The sequence below is a fragment of the Periplaneta americana genome, chromosome 3 (genome assembly GCF_040183065.1).
Source record: "Periplaneta americana isolate PAMFEO1 chromosome 3, P.americana_PAMFEO1_priV1, whole genome shotgun sequence".
NCBI classification, from domain to species: Eukaryota; Metazoa; Arthropoda; class Insecta; order Blattodea; family Blattidae; genus Periplaneta; species Periplaneta americana.
Genome location: NC_091119.1, coordinates 161,105,164 through 161,132,855, shown reverse-complemented (window position 1 = coordinate 161,132,855; position 27,692 = coordinate 161,105,164). Strand labels below are relative to the sequence as shown.

General features: G+C 35.2%; 1 protein-coding gene across 2 annotated transcripts in view; it reads left to right on the top strand.

The window, feature by feature from the left end:
• The window catches only part of LOC138696777 (juvenile hormone esterase-like), a 68,041-nt gene that overhangs the window by 20,617 nt on the left and 19,732 nt on the right, over positions 1-27,692 (top strand). For both annotated transcript variants that reach the window (XM_069822173.1, XM_069822174.1), the window contains exons 4-8: positions 2,966-3,125; positions 6,673-6,858; positions 15,419-15,591; positions 18,444-18,618; positions 27,366-27,535. In XM_069822173.1, the coding sequence (XP_069678274.1) occupies positions 2,966-3,125; positions 6,673-6,858; positions 15,419-15,591; positions 18,444-18,618; positions 27,366-27,535 (864 nt within the window). The remainder of the gene's footprint in view (positions 1-2,965; positions 3,126-6,672; positions 6,859-15,418; positions 15,592-18,443; positions 18,619-27,365; positions 27,536-27,692) is intronic.

Here is a 27,692-nt window from a genome sequence, read left to right as displayed (position 1 = left end):
TGTAAAATATAGAATATTTATTTCTTCTTTACTTTCTTTCTTTCAAAAGAATTCCTCCAGCAAGATCTACGTTACAGTTGGTTATATTCGAATTCCGGAAGGACTATTTCAGCATAAAAAATGGAAACATACTGTGATTTATGTGAAATGATTATTTGTGCTGTGTTGCAATGTATTATAAATATGCCCCTGTAATGTCATGTGACGTAGAAAGAACATTCTCTCAGTTTAAACAAATTTTATGTGACGTTCGTAAAAGATTTGCATTTCATAATCTCAAAATGTATGTTTTCGTTCACTACAACGTATAGGTTTTGATAAATGAATTATTTGTATAATGTGTAAAATATAAATATTGTTAATTTGTATATTGATTTTTGTTATTATAATTGTGTCCCTGTAACGTCATGTAAAATAGGAAGAACATTTTCTTAGCTTAAACAAATTGTTTACTGGGGTTTGTTTAAATAAACTTGGACCTCAAAACATCTCTTCTGATTCACTTCAAGTGAAAAAATTGAGACAAGGGCTCAGGGAGCGAGCATTTCAATCTTGGTGCTCTTTAAATCAGAAAGGGAAAGGCGTCATTCTCTATAAGGAGTTCACTCCCGCCAATAAGTGGATCCGACAACCTGATCGCCTCACTAACAGTGAATGGAGACTGTCGTCGTTGCGTCAGTGAGATTGAAACTCTTGGCCACATTTTGGGTGCCTGTCCTTTCAGCGAGACGCTGAGGAACTCTAGACATCAAAGAATCAGGTCCATGATTGCCGAAGCCTTGAGAAAGAAAGGTCTCACTGTACACGAAGAAGTCCATGGCATCTCTCAAGAGGGATCCTGTCGGCAAATTGACATGCTTGCCAATCCACCAGGCTCTACATCCGCCTACATTATCGACCCGACAGTCAGGTTCGAGGCACAGGAACAACAGCCCGCTGAAGTCCACGCAGAAAAATGCAGAATTTATGAGCCCACAGTTCCATTCTATTTGGAGAAATATCACCTCACCTCCATTGAAGTAGTTGGGCTAATGGTTGGCGCTAGGAGCACAATACCTCGCCTCTTTGTCAGTTTCTGCAAGAAGTTCCATCTGAACAACGACTTCACATTCGTGATGTTTCCCTTACTGCTAACAGAGGATCACTTGCCATTTTAAAATACCATCTGTACTTTGTTTCCTAAGAAGGAAGAACTTTTGTTTGAACGTCTAATCTATTTGTGTACTATGTTTAGGCCTGTTATGTGTATGCCATTATCTGTACTTAATTTCCCCTTTTTTGTTCGTTCTCCACATTTCTCTTTTGTGGTCTGTTTTTGTTTTCACTCTGTGTGTTTGTTATGCTTTGTCCAATGAGGCAGTCCCGTTATTGGGAAAGCTGACAGACTGTCTTTCTCTAAAAGATATGAATTTCATAATTTCAGAATATATGTTTTGTTCACCGTAACGGAATTGATCTTGTTACATGAATTAATTGCATATATTATATAGAGTATGTACAATTAATGTGAGTCATGTTTACTATTATGTTGTATAATATATACTATTCTATATACTAGTTCAGTATTATCATCGAACTAATTATATTTCCTGTCATATGTAGCATTAATATTTTGTAGAGCGCTAGTTTCGAAGTTTTAGTGCGTTTATGTGCTTAAAAAGTAACTGGACAGACCATTTCAATTTAGTAGCAATCCCACTTACAGTTGCCATCAGTGGCGGCCGGTGAGACATTCTGGTGGTGGTGCCAAAAATGAAGAAAGTTGTACGCAAATTACCCTAGTGAAATTAATAATCGCAGTTCACGTTTGCATTATATTAAATAAAACACATTAATTAAACCAGCTATTTTACCACGTGTACAGTTAATGTATCTAGTAACAGTTACAATAACATTTCCGAAACTAATAAAGAAATTTACAGATACAGATAATCAAAACTTTCACAGTATTGTTAGTCAAATACAAATAATTTTTATAACTAGTAAAATTACTGACAAAAACACACGAGGTAAACAATGACATAGATAATAAACAAACACGTTTGCACTTTATTTAACAGGCCGATGAATCCAAGGCAGCGGCCTGAATAACACATGTTCATGTCCTGCACAGATCTCATGTATCGTTAACAGAAGCATCAATACTATAGCAACATTGTTGCGATATTTAGTTGCCGCAAAATAAAACAAATATTACACAAAATTAACAAACAGTTTTACATAATATGAAAAAAATATTTATCTTTCTAAAAAGAACCATGACTATCTCTGCGTTCAATATAGCTAAATGGATAATAATTTACACATTTAAATCCAAGTTATGTGCATTAGTTTTGAATTGGCAACACTACATCAACATTTGGCGCGGAACTCTAACTCATAGACAAATAACGTCTCCAACAACCCTGCCATCTAGCGAAATTTCTGCATTACTGTGCTCTAGCGGTCGGAATATTAACTACTGAGTCAAATTGAATGCGGCTCAAAGTCTGCCATAAGAAACGCATATAAAGTAGAAGCAGTAGCCTTTTGTACGGTGTTATATGGACGCAGGTAGTGCCTCAGCGAAGTGGCTCCAACGTTCGGAAAAACGCTGCAAGAGTGAGTCCGGATATGTGCGCGCGCTCGTTCAAATGAAATACGAATAAAATGTATAACTATTACAACTGGTTTCTAGGATATTATTTTTGTTTCTTTCATTGGTGGTGCCATGGCACACTGGCACTACCCCAAAAGCCGCCCCTGGTTGCCATGATCCATTATTATTATTATTATTATTATTATTATTATTATTATTATTATTATTATTATGTACTGAACTATATCTTTCGTAGCGTCCTGACGTAAGCATTTAGCGTCAGAATTTGAACTCTGAACGGCCAGGATGTACTAATCGATAACTTCTCTAACTTGTTTGGGAACGAAAATGCGCTGTCTGCTGATAACATTCTTTTTGTCTTTGCAGCTTCCGTCTGGTCCCAACGACACGCTACTCCCAGTTTTATTTCTGATCCACGGCGGTGGTTTCTACTTCGGGTCTGGTAACCAAATAGCCCTCGGACCAGATTTCATGATGGACGAGAATGTGGTGGTTGTTTCATTTAATTACCGCATCGGAATTTTTGGCAAGTATATTTTCAAAAACGAATACGACTCGGTTGCAAGAGAAGTATTATATAATATACTTATTGGATTTGGTACTCCGAAGAAACTAGTTCGATTAATCAAAATGTGTCTTAGTGAAACTTACAGCAGAGTCAGTATAGGCCAGTTTCTGTCTGACGCTTTTCCAATTCACTGTGGGCTAAAGCATGGAGATGCACAATCACCTTCACTTTTTAACTTTTCTCTAGAATATGCCATTAGGAAAGTTCAGGATAACAGGAAGGGTTTGGAATTGAACAGGTTACATCAGCTGCTTGTTTATGTGGATGGCGTAAATATGTTAGGAGAAAATCCAGAAACGGTTAGGGAAGACATAGGAATTTTACTTGATACAAGTAAGGAGATAGGTTTGAAAGTAAACCTCCACCGAGCTTGGTTCATTGCACCTGGTGGACGCATTTTGAGTTTCTTCTCCAAATCTTCTCCCAAAAATATAATGGATAACTCAATTACTTCACGGTAATCACTTCTTAACGTTTATTTAACAATTCGTTTTGAAAAAAACCACAATTTAATTTTACTCTCATTAAAGTTGATTTGTATGAATCTTTGGTCATTGTAGAACTTCAAACGTTTATATTATCTCAGCTTTCTCTGAGTTTTTTTTTAACTGGACATCAGGACTGTTTTTAACCTTAACTACTTGACCTACAAATACACTACGTAAAACTAGTTCGTAAATGTGTTGGCGGCAAGAGAAAAACAGCAGTTTTCTGTCCAACTTTTTGGCAATTTTTATGCAGGCACCATTAATGAGTCCATTATTTGAAGCGGTTGCGTCACAACAAAGGATTTGAACTTTATTGACTCTCTTTTAATGCATTAAAAATGTATTTGTCTGTTCCTTGCTCCGGAAGAGATTAATAATTTTAGAATGCCAATTAGGCCCTAACTGTTTGCTGTCTCCATAGTAACAACAACTATAGGCAGTGTTTCCTCTTTTGAATCCCTAACATTAATGAACACATCCCTGAGTTTGTAATATTAAAATACTTGTTTAATGGCTTCCGCACGAGAAGAATTAAATTTGTACTAATCTTTTATGTTTACGCCGTCTTTCTTCCTCTCTTATTTTATTCTGTTGCATCCTTTCTTCCCTCTCCGTAAATTTTCTGTCCGAAAATAGCGCAGCAAGTCTGAACAAGTTCAAGATCGGCAGGGTTTAACTTTGATTGATCATCGACATATTTATATCAACAATATTTCATATGAAAAAGAACGAAATTATAGGGTATGCGTTTCCAAGTCAAGAAATAAGGGACATCTAATACGGTCACATTAAGATTTTTATTTCCTAACTGTATTTTTTTCGGGATTTTCCCTCAACCCATTACAAGCAAATGCTGGCAACTTATGGCGTTGGATACTGAATTCATTTCGCCGGCATTATCACCATCATCTCACTCAGACGCTATAATATAACCAAAAGAGTTGATAAAGCGTCCTAAAATAACCAATTAAAAACGAAGTATTATTTATTTTTAGACGAAGAAACAAATATCACTTTTCTTAGATACGGAGTCAACCGTAATTATCTCTAAAAATCACGATAAAAGTTAATACTTATACAGGGACATCATTTTATTTTTACTAACTGAAGTTCGATGATACTGGCGTAAAACACAAACAAATCACTTTACTAGGTATAGGAAGGAAGAAAAGTACTTCATCCATTTACGTAAACTAGGAAATACCGCGATTTTGAGTTCGATAATTTTCACTAGGTTTTTATTTAATCAAAATGCAACACTGTATTAAGAATAAGTGTTTTTACTCACGAACTGAGCTATCCATGCGAACGTATTCATTATGCACTGTATATTATACTGTCTACAGCACATTAGCGTGCAGTGTAGAGAATGAAGTTCAATTGAAAAATAATCATAATGTGGATATTTAAACACATTTTTGAAATGGTAGCCGTTCATTTCGATAGCCTACAGGCTTCAGTTCTTTTGTGCATATTATCGCACTATAGACTATTGCATCTAATTCCAATTACCAGTTTCGTCCTTCGTACTAGTAACTCATGTTGAAATAATTCTGTACCTACTCTATAAAAGAGTACCTTATGTACTGTAAATTCAATCTTCACTTCTGCCCTACCCGCACAGATAAAATTACTCAGACATGTTATCTACTGCCCGTCCAAGTGGTTATGCCACAGGATCGTAGAAAGGGGGGAAATCACGTGACAGTTAATTACTTAACGAGGCCCTTTTATTTAAGTTATTTTAAACGGTTGTATAATATTACGTAAACGTCCAATTGCTAACAGAAATTAATTTTTTCAGAAAAGAGCTAAGACAGCCCTGCTTTTACAGAGGGACATGCAGAACCAGGTGGGGGAAATCGGGATGCGACGTAGGCAAACGGACAGTATCTGTGCGAAAATATGATTCAATATTAAAAGTTCTTTCGTCACTGGAAAACGCGAACATATTTCTGGAACGTACTATACTCAGTAACTCAGTGGTGTTTACTATAAGCGGCCTTGATTCTGTCTGGAGAACAGTTAAAACTCCATTAGTAGAAGGGGTGGGAGTGAAGTACATTCAAAAACTCAGGTACAATAAAAATTGAAGTAAAAATAAAATGATGTCCCTGTATAAAACAGGTAACTTGTCGCGAACAGGATTTAAATCCGGACTCCCTCGCTTCACGGTTAGTCATGCTAACCGTTAATGTACAGCGGTGGGCTTTGACTTCTTGGAGGAATGTCCTTCTACATGGGGACAAAATATATCGTTGGTGAATGGCGAAGAAACAGTTCAATCTTACTAGTAAATCAGTGAATGGCCCGGTAGAACGAGCTAATAAAGTAATGCCAGATTTGAACAGACTATTAACTGAAGATGAGGAACAGAACGAATGTGTGTTGACCATAGGCGGCTCTTCCAAGAATACAAGCAACAGGCTTTAAAGAGAAAATACCCTCAGTAGTTTTGTAACATACAATGTTCGAACTCTTATAATATTTATAAAAAATGTTATACTTGATATAAACTGATTTGTTTATTAATTACCAATAAATTTAAGTGAAATTACAATTTCAAGGCAAAGTTGACATGGATTAAAGTCATACAATAAAGTTGAAATTTTGTACAAGAGAAACTTTGATTATAAAAAACAAAATTGGGGGTTTGCGTTTGTTGATATATAAGGGAGATCCTAGTGCATATGTTATTGTTAATCAAAGTTATACAGTATGAATGAAAATATGCGAGAATTCACGAGTCGATAATGACGCAATCTGAGCCGGCTTTGCAAGCATGTCTCATGCGCGTGTTTCCTGCCGTAAGCAAAGCGGAAAAAAGAATACAATTACATTACAATGAAGCGTTTGCTACTTCTTATCCAAAACGTTTAAATTCTAAAAGTTACTAAATTGTAACAGATTCATGCCATAGCCGAAGCAACGACAACGAAATATTTTATTCTCGAATTTGTGCCATTTACATCTTTATCAAGAACTCAGCAATATGGCTCTATTGTGATATTTCGTAGGCTTTTTGAGTCTCCAGAACTCCGAAGTACCTGGAAATAACGGCCTGAAGGATCAGACGTTTGCTCTGCGCTGGGCCAAGCAGAACGTCGCGCGCTTCGGAGGAGACCCCAGCAAGATCACCGTAGCCGGTGAGAGTGCAGGAGGAGCAGCAGTACACTACCAAGTTCTGTCCCCCATGTCACGGGGTAAGTCAGTATTTTCCTTGGATTTTTTATATAGCCTAGCCATATTCTGTCTCGAGATACTCTAACCCACTGGTTTGTATTACAGTATTTTCAACGCCACATCCTTACCAGGAAACTTTTATCAACAGTAATCTCACTAGAGGTTTTGAATTTATCGATAAATCTGCAAGTGGAACACGAGCAGATTTATGTAGAGAAAATCAAAACTCGACTGACATTTAATTGACTATTACACGATTAGAAGAAAGTATATAAATATTAGAAGAAATAAAGTTCTCTAATAGAATAAAATATTGACTTATTAAAACTCTGTTACACTAATGTTAGCTTCACCAAAACGTTTGAACGGAGCCGCCATTTTCAGTTGACTATCTATGCGGTAAAGAAATGACGATCGCAAAGCATGTTTTATAGCGCCGTGAAGAATGTGCAGTTTGAAATGTTGGCAAACAAAGAAACAAATGGTAGGACGGTAATAAAAACAGAAGAAAGTATATAAAGATTATAATAAATAAAATACACTGATACAATAATAGTACATTATGCAACGAGCATATAATGGTAGTAATTAAGACGCGAGTATGTTTATGAAACGAGCGCAAGCGAGTTTCATAATTTTCATACGAGCAACTTAATTACCATTATAATCAAGTTTCATACGACTTTTTATGCTCGACCATATTTCTAACTTGAAATTATTCATAAGCATTAATGTTATTCTTATCTGACTGAGGAGTGGAACTGACCTCGTGCAATACCTCGTAAATTGTGAGATGTGCGCAGACGCGAAAGTATTGATTTTTTTCCTAGAAACAGATGTCGACATTGACCTTGACATTGAAGAACGAGATGACAAATTGAATTTATTTGAATATTATTTACAATTAACGCTAATTATTATAGTAACAGAACTGACTTTATTTCAAATATAGGTGATTTATTGATTGCAATCAAAGATCAATACTTGCGCTTTCATATTACTACAATGGTATTTTCTGATTGGTGGAACACCTGAACTTTAATGAATAGGTGTACTTTAATGAGGTCCATTAAAGGGCTGCTACCAGGTGTATAATTACTACATTTCGGCATGGTCGACCATAATTATTGAGGTACAAAAATTCTATTAAAGCAATGTTAGCTGCACCAAAACGTTTGAACGGAGCCGCATTTTCACTTTACTATCTATGCGGGAAACAAATGACGATCGCAAGGCATGTTTTATAGTACCGTAAAGAATTTGCATTTTGAAATGTTGGCAAACAAAGAAATAAATGATAAGGAAGTGATGAAAACAAACAAATGCTAGGAAAGTTATAAAATTGTAGCGATAAACAGCCATACTTGGTTGAAAAACGTCCTTTCGTACCGTTTTATTGGTGAAAAGTAGTATGACGTAGTAAAAGTGTAATAGTCATGTTAATTCTTTTCCAAAATGTATAGGTATATGCGTTTAAGTACTATAAAGGAAAATCTTTCCATTGGACTTATTTTATTGCTGGTGAGAAAATGAAAAAACTGAAGTTGAAAATTTCTTGGAATATTACCAATTTCGTAACAGCGTTTCCCTTCTATATTAGGGGAAAAATAAACATGATGGGTCCTATGAAACATCAATAATATTATAATCCACTAAATTGATATATGATATATTTCGTCACAGCACTTCTTTACATGTAATAGTGTACCTCACATTTCTGTATCCGGTGCCACCATTAACACATTATTTGCAGTACACGTCTACACAAATACTCCCAATTACACTATGTACCTTTTTGTTATTTGGTCAAACTCCCCTTCAGTATTTCTCCTACATTTCATTTGCTATTCTCTATTTGTTCCTTAATCCTAATATATCTAATATTCTATACTACTTTCACACCCCCTTTATCCTATAACTACTATTCACTATAATCTCAATTTCAATTTTTCTCTATAAATTATCATATTGAATTATTTGTCCTATTTGTTCTTTGACCTTTTCTCCTATCTTTCTCTTATATTCATTTACTGTTCCAACGTTCAAATGTTAGTACTAGTTTTATGCTGTCACTTGTTCACCTCTCTTAACCCTTTCTCACTATTTTCTCTCATTCCTATTTGCGCTCACTTTCACTTTCTTACTATTCTGCTTACACTTAATCCATTGTCACTATTCTCACTTCCTATAAATACTTATATTTTATTCTACACATCTGCTTATACACTTTCTCTCTCCCCTATACTTCTCGATGTTTTCCAGTTTCACTTTATTTGCTCTTTTTGATCACATCCACCATAATCCTCTAAATTATCATAAGACACATGAATTTTAAGAGATGTTTAGGTGTCGCCCATGAACTGTGAAACGGCTGACCAGGAACTGACGTACCCGCTCTAGCGTTCCAGTAGAAGTGCGCACCTCATCAAAGGCGAATATAATAGGAGCAACAATAAGCCATCCGAAGAGCAATTGTTCAGAGTGCAAAGAAATCAGTTCGTAAATGTGCCAGACAATTAGGACTTCCGAAAGCAAAAGTTCATAGAGCTTTAAAGAAACGTCTTCATCTGACTCCTTATAAACTTTAATAATTATGCAGTTCATCCAGATGATTATCACTACGTTTCAGATAAAGTAGCTGTATCACTAGAAATTCCCTAAAATATAGATTATTTAATTTATTAGTTGAAGTGTTAGCACTGAACATCATAGTAGATTACATAAATCCATGCTAAACGTCAAGTTAATATCTTAATAATTTTCAGATTGTGATGAGACTGTTTTTTTTTTTTTTTTGATTACGTTCAACACACTTTCTGTACCTTTTTGTATTACATGTATTTCAGTGCACTGTTTTTTTTTGGTCACTTTTACGTTTATTTTACACAATTTATATGTAATGTTATCTACAGGGACATCATTTTATTTTTACTAACATTTTCAATATTAACCTGGCTATACCTTTTGCTACCCCTTCCCACGACTGGAGTTCAATGAAACTGCGTAAAATAAAAACAAATCACTTTACTAGGTATAGGAGGGAAGAAAAGTAGTTAATCCATTTACGTAAACTAGGAAATATCGCAATTTCGAATTTGATAATTTTCATTAAGTTTTTGTTTAATCAAAATACAGTACAGTATTAACAATAAGTGTTTTTACTCACGAACTGAGCTGTCCATGTGGACGTATTCATTATGCAGTGTATATTATACTGTCTACAGCACATTAGCGTACACTATAGAAAATGAAGTTAAATTGTAAAATAATCAAAATATGGATATTTAAACACATTTTTGAAAATGATGACCGTTCATTTCGATACAGGGTTCAGTCCTTTTGTGCATATTATCGCACTATAGACTATTGTACCTAATTCCAATTAACAGTTTCGTCCTTCGTACTAATAACTCATGTTGAAATAATTCTGTACCTACTCTGTAAAAAGGAACCTTACGTACTGTAAATTCAATCTTCACTTCTGTCCGATCCGAAAAAATAAAATTACTCAGACATGCTATCTACTGTCCGTCCAAGTAGTTATGTCGGAGGATCTTAGAAAGGGGGGAGAAATCACGTGACAATTATTTAACGAGGCCCTTTTATTTAAGTTATTTTAAACAGTTGCATAATATTACGTAGACGTCCAATTCCTAACAGAAATTAATGTTTTCAGAAAAGACTAAGACAGCCCAGCCACTAGCTTTTTCAGCGGCGTGAGCAGAAGCAGGTGGGGAAAATCGGGATGCGACGTAGGCAAACGGACGACAGCACCTGTGCGAAAATATGATTCAATATTGAAAGCTGTTTCGTCACTAGAAAACGCGAACATATTTCTGGAACGTACTGTACTCAGTACTGCTTGACTGCATGTACGCGGCCTTGGTTGTGTTGGAAGTTTACTAGTAGAAGGGGTGGGAGTGAAGTACATTAAAAAACTCAGGTACAATAAAAATTGAAGTAAAAATAAAATGATATCCTTGTATATTGACAGTGAAAAATATTAGTTCAGATAACCTCAACTATGCCCTGTAATATTACACGCTTGAGCGTCTTATCAAAGGCATTTTACTTCTGCATATGAACCTTCAATCAGCCACAAAGATGTAATAATATGACTAGTAAGAGCTGTGATCGATAAGACTACTCATTATGAATGCGTCTCGATTTTGACTTTCTAGAGAGGAAAACGGCAGAGGATGCGTAACTATTTTTTATACGAAAGTACCTGTACCTGCGCTGTGACGTCACATAGCCTATACTTCGAATCAGGCAACTTCATTCCAGTTTATAGGTAGCTGGAATATGAAGTCTAATTATTGAGTTCTTAGTTCACGGCTATCCCACATACCGAGTATCATGCCACTGAACCACATTATTAAAACATTATTTAGGTAATGCAGGACTTTGTGAACTATTAGTTTCAAATTAGATTGTGTTAACTGAATTTTTCAAAGCGACACGAAACTTTAAAATGCTGTTTTCTCAAAACTTCAAAATTTTAGTTGTTTTCCTTTTCAACTCGTCGAATGAGGATAGTGGAATTGAATACTTTCAAAAGTAAAATAAATTTAATGCAATTTATGTGTTGTATTATTACTTTATTTTTATTAAATACAGGGACATCATTTTATTTTACTTGCATTTTTATTGTACCTGCATTTCTGAATGTACTTCACTCTCACCCCTTCACTAATGTCCTTGCTCCCATCAGACACACAAACTTACGGCCGCTGTTGCATTCGAAGTCTTCAAGCAGTGAAGTAAAGACTGTAGTGTATAGTGTGTTTCATAAATATGATTGCGTTTTTTATAGAAGAAAGAACCTATATTAATATTATCGTACCAAAAAATTATATTCAAGAAACGATAAATTCAATTTCAGAGAATATGCTTCAAAATGTTTTTAATAATATGCGTACTGAATTGAAGCCTGCATTGTAATGAACGGCAACCATTTTCAGCAACTTGTTTAAAAATTCAGATTAGCTTTTTTTGAATTGAGGTGGCTAGAAGCAAAGGAATTCTATCGACATTTGTAATAACATGAGTTAAGTGCATCCAGTGAAAGCTAAAGTATCTAAAATTTTAGTGGCAAAGGGATATTTTAATCGCATCAAACATTAAAATTTAAATAAAAATTTCACCGATTTTACGAATGCTTAAACATTTAAACCCCATTTTCTCAAAAGTAACTTAAGTGCACTTACACCCCCTCAATTTAAGTGCACTCTCTATATTCTATGTTAACATCAATAATTAATATGCTAAATAAAGTAGATATTACATAACGAACATAGCCGCCTGAAAAGTTGAGTTTTTTGAAAAAAAAAAAAAAAAAGATGTTACTACTCTACTGTATTTTGATAAATTCCGTAAAAGTGATGATCAAACTGAAAATCGTAATATCGTATTTCCCTACAACATAAATGGATACACTACTTTTCTCTCCTCCTATACCTAGTAAAATGATTTGTTTACATATTGCACTAGTAACATCAAACTCCTGTAATGGAAGGGGGCAACAGTGTTTCCGAGTATAGCCAGGTTAATGTTAAAAATGTTGGTAAAAATAAAGTGATGTCCCTGTATATACAGCACATATCTGAATAGGTGTTTTCAACGGAATTACTGTAATATTTCTCAACGATACATTGGTAAGCAAGCGGCATCAGAAGTGTGACGTAACTCATTGCCAGTACTAAGCAACTGACGTCAGATATTGAAGATTTCGTGTTAGTTTGTTCATTTGACAAACGAGTATAAACGCTTCACGTTACGTAAAACAACGTTACTTCAGTCCATGTGATGACATGGCAATTTTCAAAACACTGTTTGCAAATATAACTAATTCAAAAGGAATTATTCAAAATTCAAAACGATAAGAGGTTAGTTTGCAAATTTAGAACGAACGAAGAAAGGAGAAAATATCTACACATAGCAACAAATTGTTTTTTCCTCATTAACTTATCTAATGTTAGGTGAACGTTTCCAAAAAATTTAAATTTTGTATTGCAATCATTCAAAGGTCAACAGAAGCGTATTAAAAACGTGTCGGTCTTTGATTCATGACTGTACAGCCAATGCATTGAATGAAGTCAAGTTACAAAATAAAAATATCAGAACTGTACGACAGCTAGTTTTGAAAATGTGTCTGATAGAATGAAGGTTTGTAGTTCTCGTATCTACAAATCTAGATAGTATGAAAGCATTAATTTTTTTCATATCTTAAAATAAATACTAAACCTAAAAAATTAATGCAACTTTTTTCAGGAAATCACACACAATTGTTTTATAATGAAGTACATAGAACATTCGTTATCTCGTGAAATCTACCTGCGCGTAAGGGGAGGAAGAAAGTGGACTGAAAAGGTTTCCTCTCTCGCTATGCTCCCACTTGCAGCTAGCTAGCTCACTTACCCTCACCATAATGCTCTTACTAAGAGCTACGCCGCAGGTATGCATTTCATTCCACGAGATAACGAATGACCTATAAGTAACAATGTATTGACTTCTCTCCGAATGACCTGATCACTTTACTTTACATATCAAAGTGAACATTTTGTATTCTATCCATTGAAAACACGTAGCAATAAGCAGCAAGGCTGAATGAATTGTAGTTCTTAAGGCGATGCGCTACTGAAAATAGTCGAATTTTGACAATTTTTTTCATATTGCTTTTGTTTTCGCGTTAAAAATACCTACAGTTTCATGAGGACTATTTTCGTGAAAATTTTATCAGTATCTTAAATCTACAAATGAATTTGATAGACGTTGTGTCAATGCACGAGTTAAGCGTAACCAAAAATTCAAATTTAATTATCTAAAAAAATAATTTTTCTACGTTTTCAACGACAAGTATTCATTTCATTTCTCAGTTGTTAAAGGTAGACTGATGAAACTTGGCATAATTATTCATTAATATCTCTGTTGTGAAATGGAACATTTGATTTGGCTGTATTCAGCATAGCTTTACTGCTAGAGAATTATTACGTAAAACAGTATTATGTATTTCATTAATATTTGAATATAGAAGAAATTATATTTTCTTTATTGATTAAAGTTCACGTTAACACTTTGTTAACAACATAAAATTTATTCTGTCACACGTTAAAAGTGTTAAAATTGTTTAAAAAGTTATTTACCTTCGACAGACGGCCCGTTTCGACGCTATTTGTCGTCGTCTTCAGTGTCTCTTGAACCACTGCTGATTTTGGCTCTGCGATGTGCAGTTGTCGATGGTAGGGGTGGGGGTGTGTTGTTCCTATGGTGGGGGTTGGCTGTCACTTTTAACGTGTGACAGAATAAATTTTATGTTAATATTTTCTTTATAGATGAACAAATTAGAGTAGGACATTTCTAACACTCCATTGCAAAATAGGCTTATGCAGTGTTACCTTTAAGAAAAAATTAGATTAAAAAATCTTATTTTTCTCTATTTAGAAATAGGAATATCACTAAGAAGTTAGGAAAAAAAAGTTTATTTTTTAAGTGTATATGAGAAAAAAATTGAAATTTACAATGTGTGATTATCAAAGCTCGGAACTTGGGGACTTGTGTCTTTGCACGTGACTAAGCGACCGGACTTCAATGTCAACAAACTCCCGCTTCCAGCACGGAGGTATTGTCAGGTCTGCTACAAAAGTGGTTTCTGGCTGCAACAACATATTCATATTATGGTAGGTTAAAACACGTAATTTCATAGCATATATATAATAAAAATAAACATGAGAAATATATCAAATGTACTGTTCTGCTGTGTACATTTTATTACAGTGTATGACTATCTACATTCGAAGATTTTTCGGTAGCAGACTTAAAATACTGAATGTTTTCACTGTTACTGTTTTCTGTTCGATTTTCAGCAGTTGCTAGCTGATCTCGTATCTGAGAAAGATAAGTATATCCTAAATTTTTCTCGAAAATAGTTTTCAATTAGTGTGTCACTACTAGGGCAAGCCCCTCTACGTTTCGATCCATGGCTATGGACAGAGTTTTCTACAATTTGAGGGACTGCAATGCCTTTCAATGAATTTCGTTTCCAGCCTCTAGTTTGTGTGTGGCACAACTTACAAAATATAAACTCTCCATTCGAAAAAAAATAATGTATCTCCTCCGAATTCTCCACGAAATTCTGTATCTTAAATTTAAAACAAAATGTATTTTCAAACTTCTATAATACCCATTCGAAATAACACGTATTTTCTATTTCCTCAAACAGACCGTTTACCTTTAATTCCCTGAATGTCATTGGCTTCGACATAACAGTTTCTTCGTCCGTCTTCCTGTCATTAGTTGCGGCCACTTTCTTAGTACATACGACTGTCCCTGAGCACTTGCAGCGTGAGCTTTGTGTACGTTGTACCTGTAACCTTACTCATGCACACGACACAAGTCCCCAAGTTCCGAGCTTTGGTGATTATATTGGTATGTAAAAGAAATCAGTAAAAGTTTTGAACTCTCTAGCTCGAAAATGATGGATTTTAGAAATTTCAGTTGCGCACCGCCTTAAGTAACAGAATTTCACCAAGTGTGTGTTGCAGAGAATGTACTGTGCTAATATAGAGATTTCTTCCGCAGGTCTGTTCCAGCGCGCCATAGTAGGGAGTTCAAGCGCGCTCAGCTCTTGGGCCTTCCAGTTGCCCAACGAGAATATCGAATTGGCGTTTCGTGCGGGAAACATTCTGGGTACCAATACTACAGACAAGGACGAGTTGCTGCGCTACCTGAGGAGCGTACCAATGAAAGAATATGTGAGAATTTAAATATAACATCAAATATGGATTTTAAGATTTTTAAAACGACGATTCGTTTGCATTTAATAATCTTGTGAAGTTGGTTTTCTGTAACTTCCTCTCCCAATCAGGGTGAAAAATCACCCGAAGACACGTCCACAGTGTACGTAGAATACGTCTCTCACACGAGTGCTTGCATATGAAACAACAATGTACATAAAAATTTCATTGTTACTATTCTTACATGTGGCTATCAAGTAAATTTATAGTACATTATGCAACGAGCCTATAATGATAATAATTAAGACGCAAGTATGTTTGTTTATGAAACGAATTTTCATACGAACGTCTTAATTACCATTATAGGCAAGTTTCATACGACTTTTTATGCTCGACCATATTTCTAACTTGAAATTATTCAGAAATATTCATTTTATTTGTATCTGACAGAAGATCGGAAGTGACCTTGTTCATAGCTCGAAATTGTGAGATGTGCGCACACGCGAAAGTATTGATTTCTTCTGAGGAACAATAATGTCACTGACCTTGATGTAATGCAGAGAATGTATAACCTGGAAATTGATTTAGAATTGAAAAACGAGATGACAAATTTAATTTATTTGAATATTATTTACAATTAACGCTAATTATTATAGTAACAGAACATAACCTTCTGCGACAGTATTGGATTTCCAGCATCCGTGACGTTTCCCTAGTTGTCTTTCGTTTGCATATCCGAGAATAATCGAAAACCTGAACTTTAATGAATAGGTGTACTTTAATGACATGCATTAAAGGACTGCTACCAGGTATATAATTACTACATTTCGGCATGGTCGAGCATAAAGGCTGGTTCACAATAAACCTGGAACGGAAACGACAACAAGAACGAGAACGGAAATACTGTTATAATAAATGTATTTAAATGTGAGCATTCACAATTAACTGTTGTGAATACTTACATTTAAATACATTTATTTTAATAATATTTCCGTTTTCGTTCTCGTTGTCGTTTCCATTCTCGGTTTATTGTGAACCAGCCTTAATAGTACATTATGCAACGAGCCTATAATGAAGGTAATTAAGAAGTGAGTATGGATATTTATGAAACGAGCGCAAGTGAGTTTCATAATTTTCATACGAGCTTCTTAATTACCATTATAGGCGAGTTTCATACGACTTTTTATGCTCGACCATATTTCTAACTTGATATTATTAATTTTATTGTATCTGACCTGGAGCAATGTCCCGTATGTTGTGATATGTGCGCAGACGCGAAAGTATTGATTTTTTCCTAGGAACAGATGTCCACAGTGACCTTGCTAGGCCATAAGAACCTACAGAGATAACATTGAAATAAAATTAGACATTGAAAAACGAGATGACAAATTGAATTTATTTGAATATTATTTACAATTAACGCTAATTATTATAGTAACGGAACATAACCTTCTGCGGCAGTATTGGATTTCCAGCCTCCGTGACTTTTCGCTAATTCTCTTTCGATTGCATATCCGAGAATAATCGATACTTGCGGTTTTATAACGGTAGAAAGCTGACCTGTCATTGGCTGAACAGTTGTAACCTGAGTCGTCATTGGCTGAAAGACCTGACCTTTAATGAGGTGTACTTTAATGACATGCATTAAAGGTCTGCTACCAGGTGTATAATTACTACATTTCGGCATGGTCGAGCATAAAATAATTTAACTTACCGATTTCGTCCAGGTAGGCGGATAGATTAATGTAAACACGAATTCTATCGACATGGCTTCGCACATAATCGACCGACATTTGTCCCGACTGTTTGCAAAATTGGAATTTTTTCCTTTTACGCGATGCGCTATCGAAATTTCTGAAGTTCACTATTTTTTTAGCTAGAGTTGAACTTTTGCTGAATATGCATATCAATAACATAATCTCATAACTCTGCCACGTTTAATAAATCATTATTATTATTATTATTATTATTATTATTATTATTATTATTATTATTATTATTATTATTATTATTATTATTATTTAATTTCAATCTTTTCTCATAAACACTTAAAAAACTTATTTTGTTTTCTGGTTTGTTTTTAATTTTCTTAGTGAAAATCCCATTGCTAAAAAAAATAAAAGACATTATATATATTACTTTTTTGAATTGTAAAGTTGGCTGACAAATAAATATCAATATCTATCGATAAACTGAAAAAATACATTATTAAATATTGTAACAAGTCTAGAAACATATCATTATGAATTTTATTCGTTACTTTTAAATGCATTTATTTATTTATTTTTTTATTTTAGTACGTTATTTTACGACGCTTTATCAACATCTTAGGTTATTTAGCGTCTGAATGAGATGAAAGTGATAATGCCGGTTAAATGAGTCCGGAGTCCAACACCGAAAGTTACCGAGCATTTGCTCATATTGGGTTGAGGGAAAACCCCGGAATTTTTTTTTAATGCATGTCTAAATTGTTTTATATTTAAAGTTACGAATGTTCTAATTGACAATTACCGTATTTCTATATTACTTGCTTATAGTGTTTGTTCCATGGCCATGGACCATTAGCACAAGGACAAGTTCGATTGCCACCCGACTGTACATGCTTGTTGTGCCGGTTTTTTTACTTTTAGAGCTGCGTTACTACTGTTCAATCAGTAGAGATATAGTCCTCGTTTACACAACTTACTAGTTTTGGTACCAACTTCTTAGCTCTGTTCATAACATGAGGAAGAAACTGAATTTCTACGAAATGCGTATGGATTAATACCAGAAACTGTCAGCAATTTCAGCAATGAATTTTAAATTTCTCTTCCATTTCTCATCTTTTCTTCGGGTAAGTAACTTATGTATGTGTTATTTAACTTTTACAGTGGAAAATCATTGCCAAAGAAGACCTCTTATTCTTACCAACAACGGAAATTAACACCACAGACGAAGAAGTGTTCCTGCCAGACACGCCGATCAACATCCTCAAAGCAGGAAGCTTCAATAAAGTGTCTTACCTCACTGGAGTGACATCGCGAGAAGCGATAATAGGTTTAAGAAGTGAGTCTACATTATATTCAGTAGTTGTTAAAGAAACTCACGGGAAAAGGCAGGAAAACAAACAATTAAAAAAAAAATATATATATATACACTCAGGGACAAAAAACCCGGACACTTGTTAGTCAGAGTTTCAGTAGGCCATGCAATTTAATACCCATCAATTTGTGGTCATTTAGTTACCATGGAGACGTGTAAAAAAGCCATCATTATGAGATCCGTCATTTACTCGTATTTGTAGAAAGTCTCAGCAGGGTATAGGCAACCAAGTATGGACACTTCGCGTCGGTACCTTTGATGTAGCCGGACTGATTTCAATGACCTTCAAGCCAGCTAGAGAGTGAGATTCAGCTTTCTCCCTAGAGTTGGCGCTGACATCACACCAGCTAGCAGTCGACACAGCGGAAATATAACACATATAATTAATATATCTAGGCACATTATGTATTCAAATAAAATAAATTGGATCCATAAAATAATAAATCCGTTATTAACTGTAATGTCTTGACTCTAGAGTTCCTTTATAATGAGAGTTGAGACGTTGATACCAACAACAATTAAAATATGTAATGATTTGATAGCAGTGAAAATGGAAAAACAAAACTCTTATGAGAAGTAAAACCATATACCTATATTATATTATATACAAATATTAAAGTCCACACCTGTGGAGTAACGGTCAGCGCGTCTGGCTGCGAAACCAGGTGGCCCGGGTTCGAATCCCGGTCGGGGCAAGTTACCTGGTTGAGGTTTTTTCCGGGGTTTTCCCTCAACCCAATACGAGCAAATGCTGGGTAACTTTCGGTGCTGGACCCCGGACTCATTTCACCGGCATTATCACCTTCATCTCATTCAGACGCTAAATAACCTAGATGTTGATACAGCGTCGTAAAATAACCCAATAAAAAATACAAATATTAAATGAATTTGATACATAATTTTATAATGTATTATATTATTTTATAATATAATTTATTATATCTGAAATATAAAAAAATATTATCACAACTAGTTTGTCACTGAGAAATAAGGAAAAGCTGTTAACCTGAATTTATTTGAAGCAAAGCGGTAGTACTGGATTATGCAATAAGGTAGGCGATGTTTGGATCCTGTGTCTCAACTCTATACTCAATTATTATCTCAGCGTATGCTCGATTACACTAACCTCTAGCGCTTGAAAGTGGAACTAAACGCCGGCGCACAGAGAAACAAAACACAGGAAAATTCGCTTAGTGTCCATTCTTTATAATCCCTATTCGCTGGTCTCAGTTACCTATTACAGTTTTTGTGTCTAAGTTTTTGTTCTTTATTGTCTCTATTTATTTAATTTTCACATGTTGTCAGTGGTTTGAGTGTAAGTTAGTAGTCACACTTTATATTTTTAAAGAGTGCGACCCGAAGATATTGCTGAAGCCGTTGCTCTAAATCAGCGATGGGGAAAAGGGGTAGAACGAACATAATCAGCAACTTACTCACTCGACATCTAAAACAACAAGGTTAGGCGTATTTCGTAGTTTCCGGGTTTGATATTTTACAAGGCGAGCCCAAAGCTGTGCAGTGGCGTAACCCAGTAGAAACACAATGTAATAGTTGTTTTGTTATACTCCTGACCTAAACTAATGGTGTGTTGATCTTAAATGTTAATAGAACGAAACAAGTGTTTACATTTTAGTAATTAAAATGTATTTACATAAATAGAACGAAAATAATAACTCTGTTACTTCATTCGGTAAACAGATCGAAGGAGTAATGAACAAAGTAAATAGAATGCAACAGATGAACTGATAGACGAATAATTAACAAATATATAAATAATGTTACAAAAGAAACAATAATAATAATAATAATAATAATAATAATAATAATAATAATAATAATAATAATTTATTGCCAGAACTGAGATACATACTAATTTTTTAATATAAAAACTCTCTAGCACCCCGAGAAAGAGTAAGTTACATACTCATGCTCAGGTAGCATTCCACATATTGTTAAGACATTTTATTAAATAATGGAGTAAAAAGTGAAGAAGAAGAAGAAGAAGAAGAAGAGGAAGAAGAATAAGAAGAAAGAAACACAGATATCACAATAATTGAACTTCACATTTTCTCTGTTAACAGCAATTTTTAATTGATTTTTTTAAATTAAAGAGCATTAGGAAATTGTATGTTTAGGAATTTAGCTATTATTGTGTTATAAAACCTGGGGCCCAAGTTGTTACTCCCTTCCGAGAACACCTAAATTACTCTGCTATATGTTTTGAGAAAAGATAACTAACACGAAGTATGTTTGTTGCTAAACAAACTGAAGCTGGTTTATAATTAATGTTTTAATTCTTCGAATTTATTATTGCGGGATGGCCCTATTTTAAAAGAAGGGCATAAATTAGCTTTTAATCTGTAAAACGACTACACAAAACCGTCACGATACTGTAATAACAGGATTACTGTTATAACAATGTCACCACGATATAAATACAAATTCAAATATTTATCTGCCAAATTCTTCTCACTATAATTATGTTCATGGAAGGATTTAAAATACAGGAACACACTAAACAAGGAGCAGAATACCTCCTTGTTGCACAACAAACACAACGCTTTGTTATTTCGAGGAACATAAAAGTATAAAGTGTGGTAGAGCGTTGGTACGTTAAACCAAAGGTCCCGGGTTCGATACCCGGCTCCGGAACAATTTTTCCCTCGAAATTATTCAAATCAACTTTACAGGGAGTTATACCTGAAATCTTGATTTGCATAATACACGTCACTCACTGTTCGTTAACAGAAAACCACAATTTAAGTCACACGGAGTTAGTGTGCACTCGAAGTTGGTTGCTTGACGGTTGTCAGCCCCCTTTGAGGTCTGTGGATATAGAGGGAAAAATTGGATCGGTGTCGGTTAGAGTTCCCGGGTAGCTCAGTGGTAGAGCGTTGGTACGTTAAACCAAAGGTCCCGGGTTCGATACCCGGCTCCGGAACAATTTTTCCCTCGAAATTATTCAAATCAACTTTACAGGGAGTTATACCTGAAATCTTGATTTGCAACATAAAAGTATTATATTCCCATTCGTCTTCGTAAATGTACCATCTTTTTACTTTGCTGTGGGACATGACTCCATCACTGATACTCGCAGACTTGTTGTGACAGAGTGGTCGCGATGTGGACGGAAACAGATACAGGAATGAGTAGTCTGCTAGCTAGCAGTGGGAGGGGTTCAACTATGATTGAGGGGAAGGGAACACACTGTGCTACTTTTCCCCATCGCTGCTCTAAATGGACGCAGTGTATGTTACATCGCAGATGTCGTGAATAATATTATGCCTAAAAGCAGGTATGCTCATTCTCTGACTCCCGATTACGTTCCGTAATCACAACCTTCGAATGTAGAGCGTGCTGTTCCTCGTTCGAAGCTCGACGGATGACTGCGGAAGGCAGTTCAAGTACTTAGTAACGTACGAACAGTGCGGGACAATGACACAGTCAAAACCTTCTGTAAGCAAACGATCATTCCGTACAGTCTGGGAGAAATACTATTTTTGTTGTGAAAACGTAAAGTGTTTACAATGTTGTAAGGCACTGTCAGGAATACTACTGAGCAACATAAAACATTATACGCTCTGCCATTCAGAACATGCCGAAGTGACAGGGAAGCTGTTTTCTGTAATATGTATTCATATATCAACATTATTATTATTATTATTATTATTATTATTATTATTATTATTATTATTATTATTACTACTACTTCAATTGTTGTTATTGTGCTGATTTTATTCCAACAGAAATACGTGTTATGATAAAATAATTTTTCACGGGTGCAACGTGCACTACAGTTTCAAGAATTGAAAGCACTTCATGATAGGCCAAACAATGAAGAGAGTCGAACAATTCAGAGTCTAAATTTTGGGGCAAGTTATATAATATGTTGGGAATTAGCTAAGGCACTAAAAACCCTTCACGGATGGTGAACTTGTAAAGAAATCTATGGTGCCTGAACGAAATATACTGTAGTTAATTACATCTCTGTACTGGAACAGCTCAAATGTGAATTCACAGAACATAGATTTAATGATTTTAGACGTATGGAAAGTGATATTAATCTTTTTGTTAATCCTTTCATAGCAAATTTAGTACAATCCGTGAGAGTGCAGTTCCAGGACGAGTTAATTGATTTACAAAGTCACGTAGAATTCAGAACTAAATGCGGAGAATATGACTTTCCAAGCATAGAAGTATTAAAAAATGAACAAAACGAAATATCCCAAGATGAGCTTATTCGCTGTCACTCGAAATATGTGTGCAAACAATTATTTTCGAGAATGAAGGCTGCTAAATCCAAAAATCCAAACATAGTTCCCGATTAACAGATGAGAATCTTTTGTGCATTGCAGTAAATTTGTTGGAAATAGATTTCCAATTACTTGCAGAAAAGAATAGACCTACACAAGTTGAATGTGGAATATGAAAATAACATTATTTATGATATAATAGTATCATAAGTGTATAAAATATAATAAATAATGTAGTAACTGAATATTTCCTTTTTCAAATTCAGTTTATTATCAGTGAGAGCGATGCCACGGGCGGTGCTGCAATGTAGTTGCGGAGCCCAGTTCGTACCCTGCGTGTGTTATGCAGTGCAGCATCATCCGTGTAATCGGCGCTTTTACAATTTTGAGCATACCTGCCTAAAAGTATCATTCAGGATGCCCTAAAACATTTTAGAGAGATACAAGAAAACACCAGGAAACCAGGTTCGGGTCGTCCGCGATGCTCAACTCAAAATGAAGACAGGCGCATGGTGTTATCAGTTCTTATGGAGCGCAACCTGCCAGTTACAATAGTAGCCCTACGGTTTGTTGACATGCATGGGCGTCCAATATCGGCCAAAACAGTTAGAAGAAGGCTGAAAGCAAGTGGACTGATATCAGCTAAACCTGCAACTGGTCCCAGATTACTCAGGATGCATCGCGTCGAAAGATTGCGTTTTGCACAGGATCATAGAGCCTGGAGAAATGAACAGTGGAGCTGTGTTCTGTTTACAGACGAGTCCCGTTTCAATCTACGCTCACTTGATAAACGTGAAAGAATTTGGAGAAGGAGAGGGGAACGATTTTCGTAATGCTGTATTTCCGAGAGGTCACCATTTGGAGATGGTGGAGTGACGGTTTGGTCAAGAATGCTCGTACTCTTGATAACTTTGTGCATATGTATTCGATATGTAATGCTGCAGAAACAAGCGTACATGTTTGTTCCATATTGTTATGGGGATCGTCATTTGTAAAATTAACAGCAATATATAATATTCAATTTTTGAGTTATTTACATAGGCCTACACCTCCAGATTATTATACCTAGTTGTACAGGGACATCATTTTATTTTTACTAACAATTTTAATATTAACCTGGCTATACCTTTAGAGAACATACAGCAGAGTCCGTATAGGCCAGTTTCTATCTGATGCTTTTCCAATTCACTGCGGGCTAAAACAGAGAGATGCACTATCACCTTTACTTTTTAACTTCGCTTTAGAATATGTCATTAGGAAAGTTCAGGATAACAGGCAGGGTTTGGAATTGAACGGGTTACATCAGCTTCTTGTCTATGCGGATGACGTGAATATGTTAGGAGAAAATCCACAAACCATTAGGGAAAACACGGAAATTTGATTTGAAGTAAGTAAAGCGATCGGTTTGGAAGTAAATCCCGAAAAGACAAAGTGTATGATTATGTCTCGTGACCAGAATATTGTACGAAATGGAAAAATAAAAACTGGAGATTTATCCTTCGAAGAAGTGGAAAAATTCAAATATCTTGGAGCAACAGTAACAAATATAAATGACACTCGGGAGGAAATTAAACGCAGAATAAATATGGGAAATGCGTGTTATTATTCGGTTGAGAAGCTCTTATCATCCAGTCTGCTGTCCAAAAATCTGAAAGTTAGAATTTATAAAACAGTTATATTACCGGTTGTTCTGTATGGTTGTGAAACTTGGACTCTCACTCTGAGAGAGGAACATAGGTTAAGGGTGTTTGAGAATAAGGTGCTTAGGAAAATATTTGGGGCTAAGCGGGATGAAGTTACAGGAGAATGGAGAAAGTTACACAACGCAGAACTGCACGCATTGTATTCTTCACCTGACATAATTAGGAACATTAAATCCAGACGTTTGAGATGGGCAGGGCATGTAGCACGTATGGGCGAATCCAGAAATGCATATAGAATGTTAGTTAGGAGACCGGAGGGAAAAAGACCTGTAGGGAGGCCGAGACGTAGATGGGAGGATAATATTAAAATGGATTTGAGGGAGGTGGGATATGATGGTAGAGACTGGATTAATCTTGCACAGGATAGGGACCGCTGGCGGGCTTATGTGAGGGCGGCAATGAACCTTCGGGTTCCTTAAAAGCCATTTGTAAGTAAGTAAGTAAGTAAGTAAGTAAGTAAGTAAGTAAGTATACCTTTAGAGAACCGGAAACACCGTTCGCTACCCCCTTCCACGACTGGAGTGCGATGATACTGGCGTAAAATACAAACAAATCACTTTACTAGGTATAGGAGGGAAGAAAAGTACTTCATCCATTTACGTAAACTAGGAAATATCGCGATTTTGAGTTCGATAATTTTCATTAGATTTTTGTTTAATCAAAATACAGTACTGTATTAACAATAAGTGTATTTACTCACGAACTGAGCTATCCATTCGGACGTATTCAATTATGCAGTGTACATTATACAGAATATTAGCGTACAATACAGAGAATGAAGTTAAATTGAAAAATAATCATAATATGGATATTTAAACACTATTTTGAAAATGGTGGCCGTTTATTTCGATACAGGCTTCAGTTCTTTCTTGCATATTATCACACTATAGACTATCGTACCTAATTCCAATTATCAGTTTCGTCCCTCGTACTAGTAACTCATGTTGAAATAATTCTGTACTTACTCTATAAAAGAGTACCTTACGTACTGTAAATTCAATCTTCACTTCTGCCCGATCCGAAAGGATAAAATTACTCAGACATACTCAGACATGTCGCAGGGTCGTAGAAAGGAGGGAAATTACGTGACAGTTAATGAATTGACAAGGCTCTTTTATTTAAGTAATTTTAAACAGTTGTATAATATTACGTAGACGTCCAATTCCTAACAGAAATTATTTTTTTCAGAAAAAAGCTAAGACAGCCCAGCCTTTATAGAGGGGCGAGCAGAAGCGGGTGGGGGAAACCGGCATGCGACAAAGGCAATCGGACGACAATCCCTGTGCGAAAATTTGATTCAATATTGAAAGCTCTTTCGTCAGTGGGAATCGCGAACATATTTCTGGAATGTACTATAGTCACTCAGTACGGTTTGTGTTTACTATGACCGTAAGGCGACTTTGACTGTATACGCTTGGTTCTGTGTGGAGAACGGTTGGAAGCTTTAGTAGAGGGGGTGGGAGTGAAGTAGCCTACATTCAAAAACTCAGGTACAATAAAAATTGAAGTAAAAATAAAATGATGTCCCTGTAGTATGTGTTAAGACATGTGATTCTGTAGGTAGCCTATCAACAACATATTTCAAGAAAATGTAGAGAAATTCTGATATTATGTTACATATTTCTTGGTATTTAATGGTTTTATTACATATTTCAGGATTTTTAAATACATATATATGTACAGTAGTGGCAAAAAAACCCCGAACCAACCCTTGTAGCTGGTTTCAGAGCCTTGTTCACTCCAGAGCACGATAGACTGATAATTAAGACTTTCGTGGTTCGAATCCTGCCTGGGAAGGAAACTTTTTTTGTTCCTTATTCAAATTTATTCCCAACACTTTTCGATTGCAACGATATTTTACTACTTAATTAACTTATTATTCCCAGAACATGAATTTTACCAGCTATCGAAAAGTATTGGGAATAAATCTGAATAAGGAACAAAAAAAAAGTTTACTTCCCAGGTAAAATCTTAACTATCAGTCTATCGTGCTCTGGAGTGAACAAGGCTCTGAAATAAGCTACAAGGTTCGGGCCGGTTTTTTGCCACTACTGTACATATTTTACTGATTTTTAGTACATAACTATCCGGGCCCTGATAATAATAATAATAATAATAATAATAATAATAATAATAATAATAATAATAATAATAATAATAATCATAATAATAATAATGATAATAATATCAATAATGAGCAAAATGAATACAAGTTTAGTTACTTGTAATTCTGAGAGTCAAATAGTTACAGTAATGTGAATCGAAGTAATTATTAAAATAATACAGAAAATGAATATATTGAAAATAAAAATGGTATATTCGAAAAATTATATTTAAAAAAATCACGGTCTAAGCAGTCTATTTGACAACCGACTTTCGAAAGTAGTTTAATGTCGGACAGCCCCTTAAAGTATGAAGTAGGGAGTTCCAATGACGAGCAATTGAAACGGTGAATGATGAATATCGGGAAGTGTTACGATGGCATGACGTCATCTCCTTACGAACTAACTAGTCTTTTCATTTTACTGCGCCACAGAACCGTCCAAATCTCTGCAGTTTCTCTTCTACAATTATAATTTTTCTCGTGATGATTATCCAGGAGCAATATTAGATAATTTTTAAATATAAAATAAATTATATTTGTTTAAGATCAACTTGCCATTTTATTCTTGCAAGAAATTTTGTACAGTTCAGATACAGATTATTTTATGGGTAAGAAAACTGATAATTCATGCTGTGATTTCTTTTCCCAAAGTCATACAAGAAGATTTTCTTCGGGGGGATGTCCAAAATGTAACAGAGTCAATAATCATGGATGAATTTGGTATGGAGGAGAGTGATCCCAGAGTTCCAGAAGCTGCGGCCAAGCTCAGAGAATTTTACTTCGGGGGTTCAACGAATCCAACTTTACTTCAACTTTTAGATGTAAGTACTGTCATAAATATCCCTACTGCTACTAATGTCAATTATCTGCAAAGATGAAAGACTTACTCTATTGTAATGGAGATAATTATCTTGGTCAGGAATGTTTACTCTATATATTAAGGAAATAGTAGAGCAGTTTATTACGCATTTTAGGAGC